The sequence below is a fragment of the Coregonus clupeaformis genome, chromosome 40 (genome assembly GCF_020615455.1).
Source record: "Coregonus clupeaformis isolate EN_2021a chromosome 40, ASM2061545v1, whole genome shotgun sequence".
Classification (NCBI taxonomy): Eukaryota; Metazoa; Chordata; class Actinopteri; order Salmoniformes; family Salmonidae; genus Coregonus; species Coregonus clupeaformis.
Window position 1 is genome coordinate 34397562 of NC_059231.1, and position 27513 is coordinate 34425074.

The following is a 27513-nucleotide window of genomic DNA, read 5'->3' on the forward strand; positions in this document are numbered from 1 at the left end:
ATGCAAATTAATAGGAAAATATTAAAAGTGTATTAATAGGACTACACTTAGCCTAATTGGGGGAAAAGTCAAAGGATCCTAGTCAGGCTATTTGTCAAATCCAGATTAAATATAGGTCTTCATTTGTATCAAATCTGTAGGCGATTGTGGGCTAAATCAATGACAAACTGCTGAAATGTTCAGGATTCATCATGATCTGTGATCAAAACAGGCTGGGGTATTTTCAGTTCCGTTTAGGCTAAGGTTATGTGTAAGAACACAACTGCATTGAAATGAATAGCCTGATTGAATGTGAATCTCCTGAATGAAAAAGTGTATCTGTTAAGCTGTTTGGTCTATGGATAGACCCATACCGATTCTATCTTTTTGGTATTTTGCTGTATGCATAGCCAACACTAATATTCGAAATTAGGGAACGGTTAAAAAAACAACCACATTTTCCTGTGATGTTGAGGCTGAGCAAGACCTTCGATAGGCTAGTAGATTATGCGGAAATAATCGTGGAGTTAATCAGTTTTATAGCCTAGATCGCTTTATATAATCTTGACCATTGTTTTTTGTAAGGCTAAGCAAACAAGGGGTAGCATATGCTTTTTGCCCATCTAAATAACAAGGGTTAGGCCTATATCCTCACATACCCCCTCAATTCAAGCCCTGCTTTTAACCATAAGACATATCCATAGAAATGTATAGCCTAAGGATTGCATGGTGACAGTGATTGTGTCTGTTAAACCGGTACATTTGTGGTTAAGTGGGAACTCCGGGGGAAAGCGATCAGTGATTTTCAGGTCAGAGAAAGATGCCAGAGTTTCTGATTTGGAATTCCGAGTTAGATGACCGTTCAAAACCATTTTTTCCCAGTCTGAGCTCGTTTTTTTTCCCCGAGTTCTCAGTTGACTTGAACGCACTGATGTCGGAAGTCAGAGATTGCCGAGTTCCGAGTGGTTTTGACTCCGCCACTAGAGACCTAGGCTACCTCTTATTTCTGAATAGGGCTACCTCCAACAAAGAAGCCCTTGTGTCCGTATTGATTTGAGAAATAGGAATATCTACACAGTAATGGTGGCTGGCTGCAAATCAACTAGTCTAATAATTTTTGTATTGAGGTGATATGCCTATTTTAGCTAAATCGACAAATGAAGTTGATTCGATTACATGTAATCATGTACATGTAGACGTCTTGCAGATGTTTGTAAGGCATTCATGGTGAGATCTTTAATAATGAACTAAACAGACACTTAAACTAACACATGACGCGTAATTGTCGCGTGTACACGACGTGAAAGCATGATGTACACGTAGATGTCCTGTAGACGTTTTTAAGGTGTTCATGGTGAGATCTTTTGTAATAAACTTACAAGCAAACTGACACGTGACGTGTCAGTGCCACGTTACATGACGTGAACACTACTTCTAAATGATGTGTACGCGTCACGTAACGTGAACGTGTCGGCAGTTTGAAGCCTTAAAAAAAATGTGTCTCCATTGACAGTCCATGTTAATTCATGCCGGTATTTTATGGCACTAGGAAGACGTTAGGTGACTTGGTGAGAGGTATCAGTAGCTTCACAAGGCTTAATTCTGGCATGAATCACCCCCCATACACACCCCACCACTCACTCACTCAGCAACAGCCTGCCTCACTGCCGGATAGTCACCAGCAGCAGGTCACAGTGAAATATTTTTTTAAAAGAGAAATGCCACTGCAAACTGCGACCAATACATTTTCACCCTCAATATCGTTTTCAAAGTAGCCCAATTTTTGGGAAAACAGCGAACATAGCAACCCTGTTAGGCCTAGACTTGAAGCCTGAATTGATGCATCCACTGTTGTCCACAAGTCATCTCTGCCTTATCCGCAAGCGTCACGGCCACTCATCTCTGCCTTGACAAAATGTAAGTGTTCTCCTCAAACCACAACGCAAATTGGAGCATATACCACCAGGTTTCCAGTCAATTTGCACATTTTCTATAATCGTGTAATAGCCGATACAGTGCATTGCAAAAGTATTCATCCCCCTTGGCGTTTTTTCTATTTTGATGCATTACAATCTTTAATTTAAATGAATTTCTATTTGCATTTCATGTCATGTACATACACAAAATAGTCAAAATTGGTGAAGTTAAATGAAAAAAATAACTTGTTTCAAAAAATTCGAAAAAATCAATAACGGAAAAGTGGTGCATGCATATGTATTTACCCCCTTTGCTATGAAGCCCCTAAATAAGATCTGGTGCAACCAATTACCTTCAGAAGTCACATAGTTAGTTAAATAAAGTCCACCTGTGTGCAATCTAAGTGTCACATGATCTGTCACATGATCTCAGTATATATACACCTGTTCTGAAAGGCCCCAGAGTCTGCAACACCACTAAGCAAGGGGCACCACCAAGCAAGCAACACCATGAAGACCAAGGACCTATCCAAACAGGTCAGGGACAAGGTTGTGGAGATGTACAGATCAGGGTTGGGTTATAAAAAAATATCAGAAACTTTGAACATCCCACGGAGCACCATTAAATCCATTATTAACAAATGGAAAGAATATGGCACCACAACAAACCTGCCAAGAGAGGGCTGCCCACCAAAACTCACGGACCAGGCAAGGAAGGCATTAATCAGAGAGGCAACAAAGAGACCAAAGATAACCCTGAAGGAGCTGCAAAGCTCCACAGCGGAGATTTGAGTATCTATCCATAGGATCACTTTAAGCCGTACACTCCACAGAGCTGGGCTTTACGGAAGAGTGGCCAGAAAAAAGCCATTGTTTAAAGAAAAAAATAAGCAAACACGTTTGATGTTCGCCAAAGGGCATGTGGGAGACTCCTCAAACATATGGAAGAAGTTACTCTGGTCAGATGAGACTAAAATGTAGCTTTTTGGCCATCAAGGAAAACGCTATGTCTGGCGCAAACCCAACACCTCTCATCACCCCGAGAACACCATCCCCACAGTGAAGCATGGTGGTGGCAGCATCATGCTGTGGGGATGTTTTTCATCGGCAGGGACTGGGAAACTGGTCAGAATTGAAGTAATGATGGATGGCGCTAAATACAGGGAAATTCTTGAGGGAAACCTGTTTCAGTCTTCCAGAGATTTGAGACTGGTACGGATGTTCACCTTCCAGCAGGACAATGACCATAAGCATACTGCTAAAGCAACACTTGAGTGGTTTAAGGGGAAACATTTAAATGTCTTGGAATGGCCTAGTCAAAGCCCAGACCTTAATCCAATTGAGAATCTGTGGTATGACTTAAAGATTGCTGTACACCAGCGGAACCCATCCAACTTGAAGGAGCTGGAGCAGTTTTGCCTTGAAGAATGGGCAAAAATCCCAGTGGCTACATGTGCCAAGATTAAAGAGACATACCCCAAGAGACTTGCCACTGTAATTGCTGCAAAAGGTGGCTTTACAAAGTATTGACTTTGGGGGGTGGGGGTGAATAGTTATGCACGCTCAGGTTTTCTTGGTTTTTTCTGTCTTATTTCTTGTTTGTTTCACAAGAAAAAATAGTTTGCATCTTCAAAGTTGTAGGCATGTTGTGTAAATCAAATGATACAAACCTCCCATTACAGTTGAAGTCGAAAGTTTACATATACTTAGGTTGGAGTCATTAAAACTCATTTTTCAACCACTCCACAAATGTCTTGTTAGCAAGCTATAGTTTTGGCAAATCAGTTAGGACATCTACTTTGTGCATGACACAAGTAATTTTTCCAACAATTGTTTACAGACAGATTATTTCACTTATAATTCACTGTGTCACAATTCCAATGGGTCAGAAGTTTACATACACTAAGTTGACTGTGCCTTTTTAACAGCTTGGAAAATTCCAGAAAATGATGTCATGGCTTTAGAAGCTTCTGATAGGCTAATTGACATCATTTGAGTCAATTGGAGGCCTACCTTCAAACTCAGTGCCTCTTTGCTTGACATCATGGGAAAATGAAAATAAATCTGCCAAGACCTCAGAAACAAAATTGTAGACCTCCACAATTCTGGTTCATCCTTGGGAGCAATTTCCAAACGCCTGAAGGTACCACGTTCATCTGTACAAACAATAGTACGCAAGTATAAACACCATGGGACCACGCAGCCGTCATACCGCTCAGGAAGGAGACGCGTTCTGTCTCCTAAAGATGAACGTACTTTTGTGCGAAAAGTGCAAATCAATCCCAGAACAACAGCAAAGGACCTTGTGAAGATGCTGGAGGAAACAGGTACAAAAGTATCTATATCCACAGTAAAACTAGTCCTATATCAACATAACCTGAAAGGCCGCTCAGCAAGGAATCTCCAAAACCGCCATAAAAAAAGCCAGACTACGGTTTGCAACTGCACATGGGAACAAAGATCGTACTTTTTAGAGAAATGTCCTCTGGTCTGATGAAACAAAAATAGATCTGTTTGGCCATATTGACCATCGTTACATTTGGAGGAAAAAGGGGGATGCTTGCAAGCCCAAGAACACCATCCCAACCGTGAAGCACGGGGGTGGCAGCATCACGCTGTGGGGATGCTTTGCTGCAGGAGGGACTGGTGCACTTCACAAAATAGATGGCATCATCAGGAAGGAAAATAATGTGGATATTTTGAAGCAACATCTCAAGACATCAGTCAGGAAGTTAAAGCTTGGTCGCAAATGGTTCTTCCAAATGGACAATGACCCCAAGCATACTTCCAAAGTTGTGGCAAAATGGCTTAAGGACAACAAAGTCAAGGTATTGGAGTGGCCATCACAAAGCCCTGACCTCAATCCTATAGAAAATGTGTGGGCAGAACTGAAAAAGCGTGTGCGAGCAAGGAGGCCTACAATCCTGACTCAGTTACACCAGCTCTGTCAGGAGGAATGGGACAAAATTCACCCAACTTATTGTGGGAAGCTTGTGGAAGGCTACCCGAAATATTTGACCTAAGTTAAACAATTTAAAGGCAATGCTACCAAATACTAATTGAGTGTATGTAAACTTCTGGCCCACTGGGAATGTGATGAAATAAATAAAAGCTGAAATAAATAATTCTCTCTACTATTATTCTGATATTTCACATTCTGAAAATAAAGTGGTGATCCTAACTGACCTAAGACAGGGAATTTCTACTAGGATTAAATGTCAGGAATTGTGAAAAACTGAGTTGAAATGTATTTGGCTAAGGTGTATGTAAACTTCAGACTTCAACTGTATATACAAAAAAAGCACAAATCAAAATGGATGAGCATGCTTAGTAATGTTTATAAAACAAGGATTGTATAACTAATAAGAAGTCATGTGGTATATTGCTCAATTTAATATTTTGTGACCTGAGTGTTTTAGCCAAAATATTACAAAAATCTTCAGCTGCCCCTTTAAGCTTACTATGGTAACGGGCCACTCAAGTCTTCAAGTGTGCCTTATAAGTACTGAGGGATACTAAACAGACCAGGGCTGCGTTCAGTAAGTTTTTACATTTTGGAACGTTCAATTAAACAGAACCGGTGCTGTACTGAAAGAACTGTTGAAAAACGGGTTGTGGATTGGGGAATGCTGTCAGCATGGTCATTGGCCTTTAAACACATCACTCATTGTTTTATGGTGCTTTCAAGACAACTGGGAACTCTGGATAAAACGAGGTCATATCATGACGTCAGTGATCTTCAGGTCGGAATGTCGGAGCTCTAGAAAGATGCCCGAGTTTCTGACTTAGAATTCCGAGGTGGATTACCGTTCAAAACTATTTTTCCCAGTCGGAGCTCATTTTTTTAAAGAGTTCCCAGTTGTCTTGAATGCACTGAAGTCGGAAGTCGGAGATTTCCAAGTTCCCAGCAGTTTTGAACGCGGCATTAAGCCACACCTCGCCACACCCACAAAATGGGAGTAAACGTACCTCAAAGTCTGTTCAAGAACATACAGGAACATTTTGGGTAAACATGTCGTTCAGTACAAACCATTCCGCAATGTAGCAAATGTTCAATAAAACTGAACGCACCTCAGGGCTGCGTTCAGTAAGTTTTTACGTTCTGGAACTTTCAATTGAATGGAAACGTTTAAGTGACCTGACATCATCCACATAAGAGTCACAGCTAAATATTTTGTATGATCTCATACACTATTTTAGGCCCAGCTTTGGGAACTTTGGCTCTCCTAGATATAGCCACTATATTGTGATCACTAAATCCAAAGTTCTACAGTATTAGTAAAAATGTGATCAATACATGTGGATTATCTTGTTCCTGTAGTGTTTGAAAATACCCTGGTAGGTCGATTAATAACCTGAACCAGATTACAGGCGCTAGTTACAGTGAGAAACTTCCTCTTGAGCGGACACCTTAATGAAAACCAGTCAATATTCAGGTCCCCAAGAAAGTAGACCTCTGTTTACATCACATGCACTATCAAGCATTTCACACACATTATTTAGATACTGACTGTTAGCACTTGGTGGCCTATAGCAACACCCCAAAATATTTGTTGATCTGATGGTAAAGCAGCCTTTACTGGTTCTAACAGCAGACCTTTCAGCTTGCTGCCAGCTCTTAGCAAACTGTTGGAAATTTTTTTATAGATGCTCTGCTTTTTTGACACCACATTCCAAAAAGCAAGTCCAGCAGGCTCTAGTTTTGTCTTATCTTGATTATTGTCCAGTCATGTGGTCAAGTGCTGCAAAGAAAGACCTACTTAACCTGCAGCTGGACAAGAATCGTGTGGCACATCTTGCTCTTCATTGTAATCAGAGGGCTAATATAAATACTATGCATGCCAGTCTCTCTTGGCTAATAATTGAGGAGAGACTGACTGCATCACTTCTTATTTTTATAAGAAACAATGTATTGAAAATTCCAAATTGTTTGCATAGTCAATTTACACACAGCTCTGACACACACACTTACCCCACCAGACATGCCACCAGGGGTATTTTCACAGTCCCCAAATCCTGAACAGATTCAAGAAAGCGTACAGTATTATATAGAGCCATTATTGCATGGAACTCCCTTCCATCTCATATTGCTCAAATGAACAGCAAATCTGGTTTAAAAAAACAGATTAAGTAACACCTCATGGCACATGACACCTCATGGCACATATTTTACCTAGATATTTTGTGTGTATGTGTTGACATGTAGGATATGTGTGCTGTTTTTAAATGTATTTAGTTCCGTCTTTGAGCTGTTCTGGTCTATTAATGTTCTGTAATATGTCATGTTTCATGTTTTGTGTGGACCCCAGGAAAAGTAGCTGCTGCTTTCGCAACAGCTAATGGGGATCCTATTAAAATAACAAAAATACCTCTGAGCCAGCTGTTGCCTCTCTCGCATGAGCATGGCAGATATTATGGAGGAACCATGAGCTCACGCGGGAAAGCATGCTCACACGAGAGAGGGAACACCCACTTACACAGACAGGAACTTTTCAAACGTGTTCAATGGTTAACAAATGGCCAGAGTAAACCATCCACCATCTTTGGCCCCATCTGCCCCCTGTCCTGTGAAGCCTCAAAGCATGCATGAGGATTTACATACATGCAGCCTAGTAATTTGTTCAAAGTTCAGTCTGTGTTAACATTCAAATTCCCATTTAATGTGTGTTTCATGCTGGCTGAGACACTGTCTAAATTTAGACTCACTCCACATATAGTAACATTTAGATTTCACATTCACATTGTTCTCAGCAGTAATTAGTGAACAATGACTATTATACAGCAAGCCTTTCATAACAATTTGTAATGCCTGTGCTTCTAGAAATAAGCCAAGTCAAATATGTTTATATGAATAAATATGTCGAGTTTTGTTGTGTAAACCATATGCCCACCCGTGGTTTCAGTGCCCCTGGGAGAGACGCTTCAGGTCAAGAAACCCCGTTGGTAAGGTTAAAATTTAAGAGCAGTGATAACATGAGGAAAACAAACAACACCGTTAGAAAAATTGATTATTGTCCGTGTATTGGCGATGGCATATGTACACAATGCCAATCATGCATAATAACGTCTGTCAAGAAGTAGTATGCACGTATTGATCTATTAAGAAGTGTTGCTTTATCGACGAATGTTTAGTTTTTTTATTGTCCCTGCCGCCATATTGGAAAACCCTTCAACCCAGTGACATCATAAAGCGTGTTCCTTCCGTCCGACGTTGTGTGGACCTGCTTCAGCTGAATGTGAACTGCTAGGAGACAAAGCAACGAAGTAATTCCCACTCTGGATCAATCAAATGTGTCTTATTTAATAGTTTAGTAACTGAAACCCAGTGAATTATACACAAAGATTGTAAGGTATGTATACTATCTTGGTCTAATATGATTTCTAGGGGTCTCTTTTTTTAAATAACGTCGTGAGTAATGTGCTGGGCTGATTCGGTTGGTCTGTGTGTGTGTGTGGTTCTTCTGTTCCATTACCAGGGAAGGATCTGGTTCTGTCTCACCAGACAGGTTATGCCCTGTGCGGCCTAGCTAACTGGCACTACCAGGGTCCGTACTGTATCGGACACTGTCCCCAATTAATAAATAGGCTGCTTAATATATGTAGTTGAAATGATAGTCTGTTTTAAGTTATGGTTTAAACTGTCTGGTTTAGAAACCCATATGACTGAAGTGTGTGTGGATGCATGTTTGTTTTTGTGTAGCTAGCTAGGTTTAATGTGATACCTAGCTAGCCTCAGACACTGCTATTAACTTGGCTAGCTAGATTAGGGTTTGCACTTAGCATTACCTCAATGGGCTCCAAATTATGAGTTGTGAGTGAAATAGCTAATATTTTAAAGCAAATCAATGTGTCACACCTTAATCCTGGATGTTGCTCGTTAGCTAACTCTACCCGGAAAAGTACTAGCCAGCTAGCTAACGTTGGATCAGGAAATAAGGTTACTGTAGCTAGCTGTCAAGCTAACTAGCTAGCTAGCTAGCTAGCTGTCACGCTAACTAGCTAGCTAGCTAGCTGTCACGCTAACTAGCTAGTTAACAATTGGATAACGTTCTAGCTAGAAAAGGAGTATGATACTACTGTAGCTGTTTTGTCTAGATTGCAGACATAATTATGATCCGATCACCTGTGAGATCGGATTATGTCTGTGGTTGATACAATATTGGTGAAACATAACATTCGTGGTGGTTTGCTGGTAGCAGACTGGCTGCATGCATGAATAACGATGAATTCCCCATTTGTCTCTTGTTCTGGGTTAGTTGATATTAAAGAACACTCAATGTGTCTGTGTAATAAGCAGTTTTATTTATAGGCAAACTAAAGGCATTGTTGCTAATAAAAAAAGGTTTACTTACTGTGGCTACCATGTAGGTTTACTTAGTGTGGCAACCATGAAACCAATTTATTAATTTGATAACCAATAACAATGTATTGTGTTCTTGGCTATTTTTCAATCATAAATTGGATAGTTATACTCCCATTATTTATTTACATTAAATTATCAACATACCTACTTTGAATATTGATAAAATGTCACCAATGAATGTTAGGCTATACATTTTGTCATAGATGGGGCTTAAAGGACCCCAAAGTAAAATGAATTGCTGGAAGCAATGCGCACCAACATTGTAACCAATTGAATTAAAATGTTTTGGGTGGGATATCACCTAAATAATGGTAGGCTAGTATCGCTCTACACCCCTCAAACTCAACTCTGAAGCTCGAAGCAAGTTCCACTGCATTTTTGTTGTTGTTGTTCCTCTCTAATCAGGGACTGATTTAGACCTGTTACACCAGGTGGGTGCAATTAATTATCAGGTAGAACAGAAAACCAGCAGGCTCTGGACCTCGTAGGGTAAGAGTTGAATACCCCTGCTCTACACTGTCCTACTGCTAAGCATGGCTAATATATAATACAACCTAACACAATATCTGTTTTAGGGGTAATGTGAGGTCCTTTGGATTGCAGCCTGACATGTTAAACAGTTTCAAGTCTGTCAACTTGTTTTTATTTGCTGAAATATAAATGTTTATTGAATTTCTCTCTCATTCCAGATCCCACTAGAAAAGGTGGAAACTTCTCTTGACACATTCGAAAATGGACTACAAGCTTGCGCCTTCTGATCTGGACAAACAGACTGAAACGTTGGTGTGAGAAATGCTCACACACCCATGACTCAAACTTTTGGCAAGCTGCATTAGATAAGAAAATTTGATTTTCTCGCAGAACTTTGGTCGGCTAACATGGATGGAGAGGAAGACCTCTCTCTTAAGAGTGAAGAAGATGTAGTAGACTCAGAAACTAATGGCATAGAAAACAAGAAAAGAGAGGCAAAAGGAACATGTCTAAAAATTGAGGGGCAAGATGGCTACGTGTTTAAATCATACAGCATCACCCCCCATGACACTGCAGACACAAAAACCTCTTGTCCGTCTAAAACACTGGCTAAAGACTCTTCCCCTGTGGCTTCTATTCACGAGGAGGAACCAGACAACTTATCTATTTCTCAGGTTGATGGACAATTAACAATTAATGAGTCTGTCAATGAAGCAGATGAGGCATGTGACAAAGAGGACTCTCTTAGGCCTACTTCTCCAGCCATTTCAAACAAAAGCCTACATCTAAACACTGAGGTCAAGATAGAAAATGACACATCTGAACATATTGAGGAAGAGGAGGATCCAAACAGTATGGAGGAGGGGACCCAAGAGGATGAAAGGTTATCGTATGATAGTTCTGTAGGCCCCTTTGTTACTAGAGACAATACAGATGATTACAGTAGTATGCTTAGTGGGTACACAAGCACTCTTTATGATGTTGCGATGGATGCTGTCACTCAAAGCCTATTGTCATCCATGAGAAGTCCCGCTAACGCTAATCCCAGGAAGAAATCCCCTGCCTGGAACCATTTCTGCATATCTCCACGCGATAGTACCAAAGCAATCTGTATGTACTGTATGAAAGAGTTCAGTCGAGGTAAGAACGAGAAGGACCTCAGTACAAGTTGTTTAATGAGGCACGTACGAAGGGCTCACCCCACTGTGCTTTTACAAGATGGCGACCTCTCCTCAAATACTCTGACTGCTTCTGTTGCCTCATCTGTAATACCCCCCTCAAATTCATCAAATAATGGAAGCCTGGCAGCTAGCATTACTACTCCCGATTCACAAAATAACTCTTCACCGTCCACCTCTCCAGCAGAGGGCTCTGACATATCATCATCCAAAGAAGTGTTACCAAAACTCGAACCAAAACTAGAAAAGGGTGCCAAAAACGACACTGGCACAGTCTCATCCTCACATTCCAACAACAACCATAAAAAAGTGATGGATGGAGGTGGGTGTGAGCGCCTCACTGCAAGTCCCAAAAACTCAAGTTCTCGTAGAAGATCAGCTGTGTGGAAGCATTTCTACCTGTCACCTGCTGACAGTTCCAAAGCAGTATGCATACACTGCATGAATGAATTTAGCAGGGGTAAAAATGGAAAGGACTTGGGCACTAGCTGTCTGATTCGCCATATGTGGAGAGCCCACAGAGAAATTGTCATGGAAGAAAATGGACAGGGCTCGAACATCCCACCACCATATACAAACCCACCAACACTATTGTCTCGCTCTCAGCTGCATCAGGACTCAGTAGTGAACATTAAAAAAGAATCCCCCTTTGCTCCATCCTCCCCAGAAACAATATCTGACGAAGTGCCCCATAACGAAGATGAAAGCATGGATGTGAAGGAGGAGTCTGATGACACAATAAACCAATCAGAACAGGATTCCTCCCTCAATCTCTGCTTTGGATTCCGAGATGAGGATGTTCCTTTACCTTCCTCACCGTGCGATCTGTCCCTAGAGGGCTCAGGCCTGAAAGAGGATCTGGCGAGTTCAATTTTCCAACAAAACAAAAAAATCATGAAACGGGTGAAATCCGAAGTGTGGCACCATTTCATCGTCTCTCCAGTGGATCAGCTTAAAGCCCTCTGCCGATACTGCCCCTGTGTCATCAGCCGGGGGAAACGGGGTGACTTTGGAACCAGCTGTTTGATGAGGCATCTAATGAGAAGGCACCCTGATGTCCTCAAAAACCAAAAAATCACAAATGATAAGGACTCCTCACCTCATCCCTACGCTACTCTCTCTGCCGCTGAGGCTGTTCCAGCCAAACTAACTAACAGCCCTGCCAAAGAGAAAAAGCCACATAACTCTGTGTTCAGTAAAAAGACATCAAAGTTGTGGAATCATTTTTCTATTTCCCCTTCCGATCCCACTAAGGTGGTTTGCTTGCACTGTAGCCGCACAATAAGTCGGGGCAAAAAGACGACAAACCTTGGAACTAGTTGTTTATTCAGGCACATGCAGAGATTTCATGGAAATGTTCTTGAAAGTAACAGTACTATCTCAGGTGATGTGCCGTCTGCTGAAATTCACGTTAAACATGAACTCATGGACACTTCTTCTGTGTATGACGAAAACTGTGAAAGATTTGATGAATACCACCCGGTTGCCAAAAAAATCACCAAACTCGTTGCTGAAATGCTTGCACTGGATCTTCAGCCATCAGCCCTAGTAGAGAACACAGGTTTGAACCGATTACTGGAGTACCTTCAACCTCAGTATTCTCTACCCTCCTCTTCGTATTTCACCAGCACTGCCATACCAGACATGTATGAGAGGGTGAAGGAGGTTGTTCTCACACACCTGAAAGAGGCTGAGAGTGGTATCGTTCATTTCACAACAAGCATCTGGGTCACTAGCCAGACTCGGGAATATCTGACTCTTACTGCCCACTGGGTTTCATACGAATCATGTGTTAGACCTCAGGGCGAGGACTTTCACTGCTCCGCTCTCCTCAGTGTGTCACAGATAGACTGTGACCATGACATGCTAAATATACAGAAGCAGCTCGAATACTTCTGGGACACCTGGATCAGCTCCTTAGGGCTGAAGAAAGGATTCACTGTAACCGACAACAATGCCATTGCAAATGTCCTGGAGGACAACGACCATGTCATCATGCAGTGCTTTGGACACACCATAGACCTAATTGTGAGCGAAGCCATAAAGAGTCAGAGGATGGTCCAGAACCTTCTAAGCATCGCTCGGAAGATCTGCGAGCGCGTGTATCGCTCAGACAAAGCAAAGGAGAAGTTGGCCGAACTGCAGAAGGTTTACCAGCTACCTGAAAATGGCCTCATCCAGGACGTTCCCTCAAAATGGAGGACATCCTTCTTCATGCTTGAACGTCTGGTGGAACAAAAGAAAGCGGTCGACGAGATGTCGATAGAGTGCAACTTCAGGGAAATGATCAGTTGCGATCAGTGGGAAGTGATGCAGTCGGTGTGCAATGCATTGAAGCCCTTCGAAGTGGCCTGCAGGGAGATGAGCAATCGCACCGCCACTCTGGGTCAAGTCATACCACTGATACACATCCTCAACCGGAAGATAGACATGCTCTTCGACGAGACAATGGGCATTGACAACATGCTCAAGTCTCTGAAGGAAGCGATGGTGAGCAGGATGTCGTCGACCCTACACGACCCCAGGTACACTTGGGCGACAATGCTGGACCCGCGGTACAAGACTTCCTTGTTCACAGAGGAACAGGCGGAGCAATGCAAACAAGACCTCATCAGTGAACTTCAGGTGTCCCATTCTACCTCAATTGAGACAAAGCCTTCACTATCCAACGGATGTGGTGGAGAGGTCCCAGCTTCATCAAACGGCTCTCCCTCAAACAACAAGGACAACCTCTGGGCGCTCATGGATGACATCAGACACAAGATAAAACAGGAGGACAAGCCAAAATCATCAGAGCTGGCAGTGCTGGAATACTTGGAGGAGGACATACTTGATCAAAGCTGTGATCCACTGGACTATTGGAACCTGAAGAAGTTACTGTGGCCTGACCTTGCCAAGGTCGCTGTCCGCTATGTGGGCTGCCCTCCCAGCATTGTCCCAGCAGAGATTCTGTTCAGCACAGCCAGTGTGAATTGCGCTCTGAATCAGCCCATGCCATTACTAGAAAACATGGAGGGGCTTCTCTTTCTAAAGGTCAACCTACCCTTAATTTATTATCAGCACTGATTAAAACCATTGTTTATGAGGAGCTCCTTATCAAGATCCATAGAACTGTGAAATGACCCTTTTTAGATTCAGGGGTAACTGAAGGAGAATAGATATTACACTGAGGTTCATTTTCAAAACATGAGCGCATTTGGAATTGTTAATGAGGTTTTTCTTAATTGCATTTTGTGTACTACTGTCAAAACACCTTAGAACTTGCATCAGTCAGAGACTCGGTGAAAAGTGTGAGGGAGGGAGGGGTGTATTTAGCGGTAGGGCTTGTGAATATTTGTTCCTGTCTTTTAATTTTTTTCAATGTCAAAGTTTTGTCTTCTCTCTCCTTGTGCCTTATCCAAAACCAATTCAGGTCAAAATGCTGTAAATACTTTGATGCGCAAATCAAGTTTTTCAATTTAAATGGCTTAAAATATTAGAAACAAGATGCTGGGTTGTTTTCTAAATGAACACATGACCCAAAAATAAATGCTGTGACTGAAAGATGTTAAGTTTGTTATTTAATTATTTCATTGTGAATTTGTGGCTCATGGTACTGTCGATTTTAGAAATAACTTTTTACTTGCTGAAATATTTTTTAATATTATGCAAGATATTGCTGTATTTTCCGGAGGCATTTTGTTTGAAATATACGTCTCTTTAGCACAATTTTAAGTTTATTTTCAAGGGATTAAATTATGGGTTGTCAAGTAAAATGTACTGTACATTTGTATAATGATTTCTGAACTTAATTTGATAAATGTGGAAGCATTCAGACTGGAACCATGCAAATATTGTGGTCATTTGTAAATAAAGGTTTCTTATGTAATCCTTTGTTCCTGTTCTTTTCAATGTTTTGTGTACAAAAATGGCCATGTTCGGTAGGGGACACTGTAGCAAAATGTTTGGCAACAAAATATGTTCTTACTAGAAAAGTTCAGACACTACCTGCCAGTTTCACTTAGTGTTCTCCCTACTAAACAAGACCCACACATATCACTGTCATGGGGAACAGAGTCACCAGCGAATGTTGTCTATTTGCAACACTTAAATGTAACATTTCTGAAAACTGTGGTCTCTAGAAGCATGTAATATTGCCTCAAGTGGTGCAAGTACTTCCTTTTAAATCAACAAACAGGACAATGTATTTTTCACATTTCCTCTTCAGTTTTATTCCAAAGCTAATGATGAGTGGTTTTGTTCATATGGGAAACTATAAATGCATACAAAACACAAAATGGAGCAATAGCATAAGTTCTTTGAACTTATTTCAGAAAAAAAAGAAATGCAGTTTTGAAGGATTGCAATTATTGAACTGTGGTTATCTGACCACTTCATTTTAAGAAAGTGTTAAAGACAGTAAACCAGTTACCTGGTTTGGTGGAGTAAAATTGGAGGATAAGTGCATTGTCATGGATCATTTTCAGTTGAAGTAATGAAAGGTCTATATATACTTTCTTTGCATGTGAATGGAGAACTAAGCTGGCCTGGGACACGTTTGAGTCATTTACATAAACAAATAAATAAAGGTGATCCTATCAGTGTATTCCACCAATACCTGGCTTATATCAACCAACTTATATCCCAAAAGAGTGATGGAAAACAACAGAACACTACAATTTGGTCATGAGAAAATACTAAATCCTGAAAAACGACACTGTACTCAGTTCAACTGGAAGGGTCAGGTACTCTTTCTAGCAACACCAGTTTGCCTCCCAGGTTTATACTGAAGAAAGGAAACCGAAAGGCATTCAACGTCATGTTGCTGTAACCTTGGATGAAGGCCAAAGGCATGTGGGAGCCTTTGAGTAATGCTATCTGGGTGGCATTGGCCTCCATCAGAACATGGGAGTATGTCTTCATATCAGGGTGTCCAGGGCCAATGTCTTCTCTCTTGTCATACCTGACAATAGAACACAAAGCTGAATCCTTAGAATTTTTATATTTACATTACGTCATTTAGCAGACGCTCTTATCCAGAGCGACTTACAAATAAAGAATGCTTTTAGAAGGTTGGAAACAGTTATATTCCAGAATAGAATACCTAGTCAAACTAACCTCCAGTTTCTGTTCAGTTCTAAGAAACGTGACACTCCAGTTTGGGCAGCAAATACATCAATATGAACAGAGACATCTGAGGAGAAGCAATTGATTACATACAGCCTTTAATCAGTGTTTTTGCAACCATTACACTTTCCTCACTGACTTTATAACTGGTATGATAACTAAAAATTGATAACCTCTTACCAAGTGATATAGTGGTAAAAAAAAAAAAAAAGTGGGTAAACACTGATAGTGGCGAGTAAATTAACGCTCCCTACTATACTTTCAATACGTTTTTCAGCAAATGGTGGTTAAATGCTCGGTCAAAATAAGAAAGGTGTCTAAACAGCCTTGATGTGCATTTACCTTCCACTACATCACTGCTCTTACCTGATGTAGACGGTACTAGTTTATGTAGTACCTGCATCCCCCTGCCTCCAGGGTAGTTGTGATGGGACACGTACAGCGATATGCTGGAGTATGCAGCATTTGTCACCAACTGGCCAACCACGATTAAGGAGCCAAGTTTATACATCCAAGATTTGTGGTAGTTGTTCAGACTGTCGGACCGAGAATTAAAAAGTTTTCAACATTATTATATAATGTGGTTTCTCTGAACTGTGACTCCATCATCCTAAAGGCCATAAATGTCAAAATAAGCACTAGTCATGTTTTTGCAACATTATTATACTAAATTGACCTCCCTGAACAGACAACAATCATGCCAATAACAGCCTTTCTCTCCTTACATGAAGGAGCAGCCCCGTGCGGCCACTATATTCAGTACAGGGAAGGTGTAGAGGATAAAGCGTAGCTCCTTGTGGGGCAGGAAAGAGTAGAGCAGGATAAATCCTACAGTAGGCAGCAGCAGGATGCGCGTCCGTCTGTCCAGTAGGCCTAGGGGGACGAACAGCACTGCGCAGCCCAGGGCACGGGGCAGAGCAGAGTAGAAGTACCACAGAAAGGGGGAGGTTTACTGGGGGAGAAAGTCAAGGAAAGCTAGCAAGTTGTTGTTTTCAGGTCACAAGTGGGCTCTCTGATGAGTGGAAAATTAACCCATTACTTTCATAATATTATCACAAATGTTTACACTAACTCAGAATCGATCAAGGAGAAGCAGGTGTCTAAAGCTGCGTTGCATGATTTAATTAGTTGACTGAGTGGGCATTGTTGTTATAAGTTTATAACAAGCATTTAGTGAAGTGAAGGATATTCCCCAGTTGGAGCTCTTGTTCAGGATGGTGTTGTACCAGAGTACCTGGCCCTCGGGCCAAATCAGCTTATTCCAGAAGAATGAGTCAATGCCGACAGTCAAAGCTGAAAGAGACAGAAGATAAAATTAGACGTTCATCTAAAGAGCTTATATATTTATAACACTTCTATTCCTGAAAAACTACAGGGTATGTATGCATTTGTTCCAGGCAAGCTACAGCACACCCGACTCATCTAACTACTGTAGCTTAGCCAGCTGTGTTAGTGCTGGGCTTGAGCAAAAGCCTGCACACCCTGTAGTTCTCCAGGACCAGAATTAATGTTGCTGATAACATATTTACAATGGGAACACAAAATAGCAACATTTAGGTTATAGTCAGTATCAATATCTTATCGTTCACCTAGTGACAAAGCACCTGCAGGAATGGCATAGTAGAGCAGTTGGAGGATCCCCAGCCTCCTGCTCAGTAGTGACATGAGCAGCATAAGACCCAGGTAGAGACACAGTTCTGATCTAAACACGATGATGATGAGAGCAGAGAGACAGATGAAGGACCCGTACCTCTGCCCCATCCATGCAGTGAACGCCAACAGGACTAGGAAGAAAACAGAACAGACCGTTTTACTGCATAAGATTAACATCAGAGAAACTACTGGAAGAAAGGACTCTCCTAAAATACACTACATACAAAAGTATGTGGACACCCCTTCAAATTAGTGGATTCGGCTATTCCAGCCACACCCGTCGCTGACAGGTGTATAAAAGAGCACCCATCCATGCAATCTCCATAGACAAACAGTGGTAGTATAATGGCCTTACTGAAGAGCTCAGTGACTTTCAACGTGGCACTGTCATAGGATGCCACCTTTCCAACAAGTCAGTTCGTCAAATAGTGGAATGTGTAGCACCTTTAACACATTGGTGGACATTTATATTATAGATTTTATCCTACATGAGGCTGGTCTCCAACAGTAATTTGATACATAAGTTATACTGAAAAAATTTGTATAGAAGATTTTCATCCAAGATAGTTTTACACTACAATCATGTCTTCAATATATCAGTCAGTGTCTCTTACCTATTGGCAGTGCAAATACATTGGGGAGGGGTCTCGTGCTGTAGAACATGAGATGGAACTGTGAGGCGCAGGTGAGACAGAACAGTCCCGCAACTGTCGACCCGAACTGCCTCCGAACCTCCCTCTGCATGCGCCATAGAGCTAACGTCACACACACTCCCAGGCAACCTCGCACTGGACAGCAGAAAGGTACACATCAATACATTTGAGTAGGTGGACTGATTTGTACAGACCTGTCATTTACCTATCAAGCTGTACTTGATTTAGCTTGTCTGGCACTATGGAAACAATTGAGTTGTCCCAAAAGTGAAAAATCTATTGGACCCAGGTCTGCTCTATTGCACTGCTGTTGTTTATGGGTATCATATAATAGTAGCAAGACTTACCCATCAGCTGTGTGTAGAATTTGGAAGCCTCCAGTAGTGACAGCAGGTAGATCAGTGGGGAGCAGACCGTTGATAGGAACACAGGTCCAAGGAATGTCCGTGGCACCACACCAGGGAATTCATGGTGGTCATACTGGTGAGATAGTGGGAAAAATACTGTCAACATCAGCAATGGAGTTCTGGCATTTGTCATTGTTTAGCTGGGAACAAAATGATTTACGGGCAGGTAATGTTGCAGAAAGCTTTATCAAGAGATGAAAAATATCAAGTGTAACACTCTCAACAAGCATTTGCACAATGCATGTGTAAAGATTAGCTAACTGTTAGCTAGCTACCGTTAGTTGGCTGATGTATGTGCAGCTCTCAGTCTTACCTTTTCAAAATCAAGTCTGTGATAAAGAATATCATGCGCTGCCTGTAAGTTGAAACTCTCTTCAACTTTTGTAAAAGGACAAATAAACAAATGTAATAGAGTCACCGAAATTAGTAAAAACAACAGTGATTGCCCAGACGCAGCCCGCTTCTCTGCCATGACCTGAAGTAGATAGGAAGTTGACGCATGCGCACAAATATGGAAACGTGACCATATGTTCCCACGTGGGTAAAAAGAAGACGGTTGTCCCGCGCGTGGCGGAATATAATTGGTACTCAACGTGATTGATGAGCAAAATGGCAAATCACGACAAGCCACAATCGTACCAAGAGGCTGACGCGGAAATAAAAAAAAGGTAGCAATTTTTATCTACCTGCATGTAAATATTACTTTCGTACGCTTTGCATAGATAACGCTAGCTAACTTCCAATAAATTGTTGTATATGTGGCTAGACTCTGTGCTGCACGTTTTTAGGTATAGGAAGCTTGCTGGCAAGTGGCTAAGGTGTAACGTTAGCTATGATATGAAACCTCGAGTCATTCAACTGCTATCCAGCTACTGTAGCTAGCCAAAATGCTATCGTTCAGTCAATTACTGTGGCTATTTTGTAGCCTAATTTTTATTTTACTATCACAATGCACCTATGTAAAAGACTTAAAAAGCTCATGTAATACCTGCAAACAGATAGCTGATAACTTCAGTAAGGTAAGTTTGAAATGTTCTTCTGTGTATAATTTGCCTTGGCTAGCTGGGCAGGACTATCAATTGGTCTGATTCAAACCACAACCAATTGATGTGCTTTTATTTACCAGTGGGCAACCAACAATGGTGTATTGTTCTTGTAATGCATTCATGTAACTAAGCCTTCCTCTTCTGACCTTGATGTAGGCTATGTAATGTGACTGAGCATCATAACACCAGTATACTAGTCAGTCAGCTAGTCAATTAACGTTAGACCAGTTTAAAATGTGGGAGTCGAACCTAATAACTAGCTTACATATGTGTGCTGTTTACACCCAAATGATCAGACACAGTGCTGTATTACATTTTCACCATTGATCAAATGACTGCCATAATCAGTGTCTGGTTAGCTAGTCTTCATCCTCACACTACTGTTCCAACAGGGATTGGACCGAACGAAAAAGCAGAACTTTGGTGGAGGAAACACCGCTTGGGAGGAGAGGGCACTTTCCAAATATGAGACGAGGTAAGATTCCTATACACCACTCATCATCATGTTGCTGTGCTTATCACATATCTGTTTGCTCTGATCAGTGATTGCTAAACCTATGTGTCATGCTGACCCAGACCACGTATTTGCTGTTGACCCAGTGGCACAATATAAGCTGATTTCTCTGTCTCCTCTTCCCTTTCCCTCCTCCCACTCCCCCTCTCCTCAGTGAGATCCGCCTAGTTGAGATTCTGGAGAATCTGTGTGACAGCAGCAGCTTTGAATGTAACCACATGGTAGAAGAGCACGAGGACCACTTTGAGACCTGGTGGTTCAAGAGGTGAGTACTTGACCTGACTGCTCAGCTAGAACAAGAGGGCAGCACATGTTCCATTAGCACAAAACCCCTTACTACTTACTTACTTAGGCCTTTTACTTCTCCTGGAGTATAGGCCATTGACATCAGATTTCAAGACCCCTTATCACTATCTTTGTCCTTGTGGAATCTCTGAACTTCCAGGCTACAATTCAAATGTCTATTGTGATTTTTGACATCACGCTCTTCCAATCCAGGCAAAAGAAGCATCCTGATCTGTATAATTGGTTCTGCATTGATACCATCAAGGTGTGCTGTTCGAAGGGAACATTTGGCCCTGATTGCAATGGTAAAGACATAGTCCTCCAAAACCACATTTAGTTGACTAATACCAACCAGCCATGGGTGAATGAGAACCAACTGTTTCCTTCTGACAGCCTGTGTGGGGGGTTCCGAGAGGCCTTGCCATGGCAATGGTGTGTGTGACGGTGACGGAACACGAGGGGGTAACGGCGGGTGCAACTGTGACCATGGTTACAAGGGGGAGTTCTGTCTGGACTGCATCGACGGATACTTCAGTGAAATTAGGAACGACACGTTTTCACTATGCACAGGTACTTGGTTTATTATGTTTGCATGTTATTTTTAACAATGGTTTACACATCCAGTCCTTTCAGATCTAAACAATGTGCCTAGGGGACAGGCTAGGGGTCTATTTGGAGCAGGGCATGCATCTCAGACCACCTTTCCCACTAATCCCCTACACTACAGAGTGTCACGCCTCCTGCAAGACCTGCACTGGTCTAACCAATGAGGACTGTGAGGAGTGCAAGACGGGCTGGGGGGAGGATGACGAGGGGACCTGTCTTGGTGAGAGAGACATTTTGATACTTTTCCATGGCATAATAAATAATTTTCCTGTCATGAATTTGACATCAAGATCAAACTCACTTTTCCTGTTTCTTCTCATTGTGACCCTAGATGTGAACGAGTGCTTGAACGACCCTCCTCTCTGCAAAGAGGATCAGTACTGTCTGAACACGGATGGCTCGTTCTCCTGTAAAGGTACTGTAAAACTGTGGTCTACTACTTAGTGAGAGGACCATATTTACTATGTTGTTGGATGGATACAGCTATTGTATTAGGGACTGAAAATATAAACATGACTAAGCTATTTTTAATAAACTTTAAACAAGTATTAACATTTGACCTCTGTGTTCTCCTCTCTGGCAGGCTGTGACAAGGTGTGTTCAGGCTGTACTGGGGCAGGGCCTGATAAGTGCCAGAGCTGTGCTCCTGGGTACCAGGACACAGAGGGCACCTGCACAGGTAGGGAGACATGGGTAACTGCATAAGTGGAGTGTGTCTGAAAGTGAGCTTTGCAAAACAAGTGGGAGGATCAACACAAGTGGGTGTATCGAAAAGTAACAGCTAATTGGGCAGATTGGTTGCCACTCAAGACCGTTTTGCGTGGCTGCTTGCTGCTTCCTTGTAGCATTTTTGCTAAGCCTAACCCTTTTCCTAACCTTAACCTCATTCTCCTAACGTGCCTAACCAGCTTATCTAAAATGCTACAAGGAAGCAGCCATGCAAAAGTCTTGAGTGACAACCAATCTGCCCAATTAGCTGTTAGGTTTCGACACACCCACTGGTGTTGATCCTCACACTTTTTATTTTTATTTTCTCGCAATGCCCACTTTCAGGCACATTCCACATGCAGTTACTCATACTTGCAGCTAGGACATCTCACCAGTATGGCCCTGGTGGAATACTAAGGAAGTATCTTCATTCCTTTCCTCCCTCCCTCCCTCCCTCCCTTCTTTCCTTCAACCCTTCTGTCATTTTTCATTATTTTATCCTTCATTTTTTCCATCCCTGATGTAGCCACTGTCAGTTGTCCAGCCTGCGTACCCTGTTGGCCAGTAACAGAGAGGCAGTAGTCTTGGACATAGAGTAACTCGTCCACAATGGAGGTATGTCCGTAGTCTGGACACTACCTTAAAGGCAGGACGATACAGCACATTACCCCTCGCACTGCAATGCTATCCCTACATTTCTCTACATGCTAAACCAATATCCATGTTTTAACAGACAGTCAGATACTTTGCTTAAATATCCTTTTATGTTTTAAAGATGCACTATGCAGAAATCACTCCGCCATTGCCTGGTTGCTGAAATTCTAATGGTTTGCATAATTTCATTTTGTGACAAAACAAGCAAGTATAGTGTAGAGAATCATTGTACCATCTAAACTGCTGTGAAATATATTTTCCATAACCAAAAATGTTGTATTTTCAGCTGTTTGAAGCTGGTGTACAAAACTGAAAGTAAAATACTTAAAAACGTGAAGCATAGAAATAACACACATGGAACAGATCTACCGCTTCGTAGACTTGCGTTCAATGAGAATAACAGATCTATAACTCACATTTCTATGTGAATTTGGTCGGGTCGCCCAAAAAGTTACATATTGCAACTTTAAATGAAATGGGAATGACTTATGGACGTTGTTGAATGCTTATTGACGTGCTTGTAACTCCTTGGCGGTCGGTGACGTTTAAGATGAGGGAGGATGATTATTTGTTTTATGAGCATGGCCTTATTTCTATTACAGCATATTGGATGACTGTCATTCATATTCTATTCACTCAGCTCAATGTAACATCGATAAGTTTAGGCTACTGCATAATACTCAAATGTTCCCTATACCCATCATGAGGTTGCTACAACCTAGTCTATGAATGAAAGTTTACAATGTAGGTGCACTGGTCGAGAGAAATGAAAGTAATCAAGGTGACAGACCGTGACACATTCAATACTGCCTTGCACACTCTTCCCTTCATCTAGCTGATCTATGGTGTAATCATTATTTCAACAGTTGCAAACGAGAGTTTCTATTGGACAAATTCAAGTATGTTTATCCCCATTCCGTTTACTTCCGTTTTAAGAAACGTTTTTCAACAGAATTGCCAGAATGAATACTCCCCTGATCACACGCAAACACAGTTCACGTTCATAGCAGCCACATACGAACAGCATGAAATTGACAAAAATGACAATTTTCCCATTAACGAACATACAATTATAAAACTTAAGAAGCTATTTTGAATACATAATCTTGGTTCTAGAGTCATGAAATAAGTACACAGAGGGGAGTTAATGCTTTCTATAAATGTAAAAAAATAAAAATCATAATTGATTGTTGATCTGTTCTCTGTACAGATGTGAACGAGTGTGAGCAGCCTGACGCTGTGTGTACTGCGGAGAACCAGGAGTGTGTGAACAACAAAGGAAGCTACATCTGTATCTGTGCCAGCAGGTACGAGGAACAGGACGGAGTCTGTGTCAAAATACCCGAGCCAGGTAATCAATAATAACAATCTGGACTAGTTGATTTATGATTTTAAAATGCATTTTATACATGATGACATACTTTAATTGAGTGTAGTTAGTTATCTTGTTATTGAAATATTGTTTTTTTATGTAACTTCATTCTGCATAATAAGTCTTGTCGACCACAACCATGAATGTAATTAAATCCAAATCAATCTGATTTGGCAGGTAAAGTACACTGTAGTTACTACTACAGTAACAGTATACTCTATGAAATACTGCAGGTGCAGTTGAATCAGATTACTCTTGGTTCTCTTAGTTGAATCTATATTTGACATTAGTGCATGCTCAAGCAAGTACAGTGGGGGAAAAAAGTATTTAGTCAGCCACCAATTGTGCAAGTTCTCCCACTTAAAAAGATGAGAGCGGCCTGTAATTTTCATCATAGGTACACGTCAAATATGACAGACAAATTGAGGAAAAAAAATCAGAAAATCACATTGTAGGATTTTTTATGAATTTATTTGCAAATTATGGTGGAAAATAAGTATTTGGTCACCTACAAACAAGCAAGATTTCTGGCTCTCACAGACCTGTAACTTCTTCTTTAAGAGGCTCCTCTGTCCTCCACTCGTTACCTGTATTAATGGCACCTGTTTGAACTTGTTATCAGTATAAAAGACACCTGTCCACAACCTCAAACAGTCACACTCCAAACTCCACTATGGCCAAGACCAAAGAGCTGTCAAAGGACACAAGAAACAAAATTGTAGACCTGCACCAGGCTGGGAAGACTGAATCTGCAATAGGTAAGCAGCTTGGTTTGAATAAATCAACTGTGGGAGCAATTATTAGGAAATGGAAGACATACAAGACCACTGATAATCTCCCTCGATCTGGGGCTCCACGCAAGATCTCACCCCGTGGGGTCAAAATGATCACAAGAACGGTGAGCAAAAAATCCCAGAACCACACGGGGGACCTAGTGAATGACCTGCAGAGAGCTGAGACCAAATTAACAAAGCCTACCATCAGTAACACACTACGCCGCCAGGGACTCAAATCCTGCAGTGCCAGACGTGTCCCCATGCTTAAGCCAGTACATGTCCAGGCCCGTCTGAAGTTTGCTAGAGTGCATTTGGATGATCCAGAAGAGGATTGGGAGAATGTCATATGGTCAGATGAAACCAAAATATAACTTTTTGGTAAAAACTCAACTCGTCGTGTTTGGAGGACAAAGAATGCTGAGTTGCATCCAAAGAACACCATTCCTACTGTGAAGCATGGGGGTGGAAACATCATGCTTTGGGGCTGTTTTTCTCCAAAGGGACCAGGACGACTGATCCGTGTAAAGGAAAGAATGAATGGGGCCATGTATCGTGAGATTTTGAGTGAAAACCTCCTTCCATCAGCAAGGGCATTGAAGATGAAACGTGGCTGGGTCTTTCAGCATGACAATGATCCCAAACACACCGCCCGGGCAACGAAGGAGTGGCTTCGTAAGAAGCATTTCAAGGTCCTGGAGTGGCCTAGCCAGTCTCCAGATCTCAACCCCATAGAAAATATTTGGAGGGAGTTGAAAGTCCGTGTTGCCCAGCGACAGCCCCAAAACAACACTGCTCTAGAGGAGATCTGCATGGAGGAACGGGCCAAAATACCAGCAACAGTGTTCGAAAACCTTGTGAAGACTTACAGAAAACGTTTGACCTGTGTCATTGCCAACAAAGGGTATATAACAAAGTATTGAGAAACTTTTGTTATTGACCAAATACTTATTTTCCACCATAATTTGCAAATAAATTCATAAAAAATCCTACAATGTGATTTTCTGGATTTTATTTTCTCATTTTGTCTGTCATAGTTGACGTGTACCTATGAAGAAAATTACAGGCCTCTCTCATCTTTTTAAGTGGGAGAACTTGCACAATTGGTGGCTGACTAAATACTTTTTTTCCCCACTGTATGTGTTAGAATTAGAGAAACTTCAAAGTCCTCAATGAGGTCATTCCCTTTTCAGCATACACTATACATAAAGACAAAATAAACACATAAGGAAAGGATATTGTGTTGCCTTGTACAGCAGATGAGTTGAGGAGTGTGGGACTTCCAGCGCTGGTCAGTTCTTATTTTCAAGTGCTTGTGGTTTTGTCTTTGTTACCTTCAGAGGAGAATGAGGAAGTGGCTGAAACAGTGAAACATCCAGAAGAGCACGAGGACCTTTGACCTCAGGAAATGAACCAATAGGAACAAACCAGGAAGAGCATTTGGAGTAAATTATGAAGTGGGTGTCACCCGTGAGACTACACCCCTATAGCTCACAGCATCAGAATATCTTGAGGCCACTCCTTTTAAAGCATTGGGACTACATGGCAGTTATTGAACACTCAACATGCATACTGCAGTCTTTACAGACTTTTATACCTGTGGATCATGGATGGGCAGCCAACAGAATGGCTGAGAAAATAAAGGTTCAACCCCCAAGTACTCTGGTTCTTGTTGTTTCTGTGGTTAACCCAACAATTGTTGTCTATTGTTGTCTGGTTTTTAAATTCATGCAGGATTTTGAACGTAATTCAAATAAAGTTTGAGAACAGAAATTATGGTGCATATGTCTGATTCTGGATCTTTCTGGATTAGCAGTGCCTAAGACATCTTCTTGGGTGCAGTCAATTCAATTGAAATACTGTTGTAGTTTTCAAAGTTGAACACAGAGTGGCACTCTAACCACAGAAGAAATCTCAAATCAGCTGTTAGTTGGATGAATCGGCAGAATGAAATGTACTGTTTTTTTGTTTGATATGAAATAGATCAAATGTGGTATTATTTTAGGGTTAGGCAATTGAAAAGATTGACGACCATGTCTTGTGGATCAGCTAGTGAAATGTGTGTTTTTGTATGACCCTGATCCTAAATCATCATCTTTCAATAGTTATCTGTTCCTGATCAAAGGCAGCATATCCCACTAACCTGCTTTTCACCCCCCCAAGGGATGATGTAAGTTGTTTTGACTGTCTTTGCAGCTTTAGAGCTGGATGAGGAGCCAGTTGAAACCTGTCCTGGCTGGTGCTTTCCACTGAACACACACCCCCCCACCCCCCAACACACACCACTTATTGCCCACATTTCCTCTCCTCTGTCTGTGGTACTTTTCCAGTGTTTCATCTGCACAAAATGGCAATGTGTGCCAAAAGTGAGATGAGATTACAGTTGACAAGAAACCTCAATGTTATTCCCCATCTTTGTGTGCATAATGGTTTTGTTTTTTGCACCCCGATGCAAGATGTTATGTCAGCATTGTAAAGTTAGATGGGCCAAGATCTCCCTACTTGTGCTATATAGGCCTACACACAGTGGAATACAACAAATGCAATTCAGGTTTGTAAAGATAAGTAGTAGATAGGTTAGGGGGAGTAGTAGTCGTTTTTGTGATGCCCTAATAGTGCTCGGAAACACAAGGAAAGCTCCACTTGCAACACTCCACCGACTCAACAGTGTATTGCAGTCAGTGAGGAAAGTATGTGTTTGTGTCACAACAGGTTGCTGTGGCGACTTAGTGATGCCATGAGTAGTCCTTCAACTTTGTTCTTTTCCAGCATTTCTCTCTCTCAAGCTCGGAAACAACAATAGACTGTGAATATTGACATGGAAGTCTT

At 41.6% G+C, this 27513-nt stretch overlaps 3 protein-coding genes across 4 annotated transcripts; 2 read left to right on the plus strand and 1 right to left on the minus strand.

Annotated features, from left to right (window-relative positions):
* Positions 1–7893: 7893 nt before the first annotated feature.
* Positions 7894–14775, plus strand: LOC121554828 (zinc finger BED domain-containing protein 4). The gene is made up of 2 exons (XM_041868512.2): positions 7894–8245; positions 9948–14775. Exon 2 carries the CDS (start codon positions 10137–10139, stop codon positions 13971–13973), a length of 3837 nt encoding a protein of 1278 aa, XP_041724446.2. The 5' UTR covers positions 7894–8245; positions 9948–10136; the 3' UTR covers positions 13974–14775.
* A 316-nt stretch (positions 14776–15091) lies between these two features.
* Positions 15092–19388, minus strand: LOC121555199 (dol-P-Man:Man(7)GlcNAc(2)-PP-Dol alpha-1,6-mannosyltransferase-like). Of its 2 annotated transcripts, none has more exons than XM_041869042.2 (9): positions 19040–19388; positions 18667–18799; positions 18281–18454; positions 17618–17797; positions 17203–17306; positions 16739–16962; positions 16380–16549; positions 16005–16080; positions 15092–15849 (listed from the first exon to the last, which is right to left on the minus strand). In XM_041869042.2, the coding sequence occupies exons 1-9, from the start codon at positions 19196–19198 to the stop codon at positions 15615–15617; spliced, it is 1455 nt and encodes a 484-aa protein (XP_041724976.1). In that variant the 5' UTR covers positions 19199–19388; the 3' UTR covers positions 15092–15614. The 2 variants fall into 2 exon arrangements, with proteins under 2 accessions (XP_041724976.1, XP_041724975.1); XM_041869041.2 differs by having other exon boundaries at positions 17603–17797.
* On the plus strand, positions 19375–26344 carry LOC121555200 (cysteine-rich with EGF-like domain protein 2). Its single transcript, XM_041869043.1, has 10 exons — positions 19375–19745; positions 20165–20247; positions 20441–20551; positions 20785–20876; positions 20965–21141; positions 21299–21397; positions 21509–21592; positions 21761–21856; positions 23750–23890; positions 26025–26344. The coding sequence occupies exons 1-10, from the start codon at positions 19614–19616 to the stop codon at positions 26081–26083; spliced, it is 1074 nt and encodes a 357-aa protein (XP_041724977.1). The 5' UTR covers positions 19375–19613; the 3' UTR covers positions 26084–26344.
* The last annotated feature ends 1169 nt before the right edge of the window (positions 26345–27513 follow it).

Coding starts and splice junctions, on each gene's coding strand:
- LOC121554828 (XM_041868512.2), top strand. CDS start 10,137: ATGGATGGAGAGGAAGACCTCTCTCTTAAGAGTGAAGAAGATGTAGTA.
- LOC121555199 (XM_041869041.2), bottom strand. CDS start 19,198: ATGGCAGAGAAGCGGGCTGCGTCTGGGCAATCACTGTTGTTTTTACTA. Junction 18,800..19,039: donor ACAGACTTGATTTTGAAAAG/GTAAGACTGAGA, acceptor CTATCTCACCAG/TATGACCACCATGAATTCCC. Junction 18,455..18,666: donor ATTCTACACACAGCTGATGG/GTAAGTCTTGCT, acceptor TCTGCTGTCCAG/TGCGAGGTTGCCTGGGAGTG.
- LOC121555200 (XM_041869043.1), top strand. CDS start 19,614: ATGCTATCGTTCAGTCAATTACTGTGGCTATTTTGTAGCCTAATTTTT. Junction 21,142..21,298: donor CACGTTTTCACTATGCACAG/GTACTTGGTTTA, acceptor CCTACACTACAG/AGTGTCACGCCTCCTGCAAG. Junction 21,398..21,508: donor TGACGAGGGGACCTGTCTTG/GTGAGAGAGACA, acceptor TTGTGACCCTAG/ATGTGAACGAGTGCTTGAAC.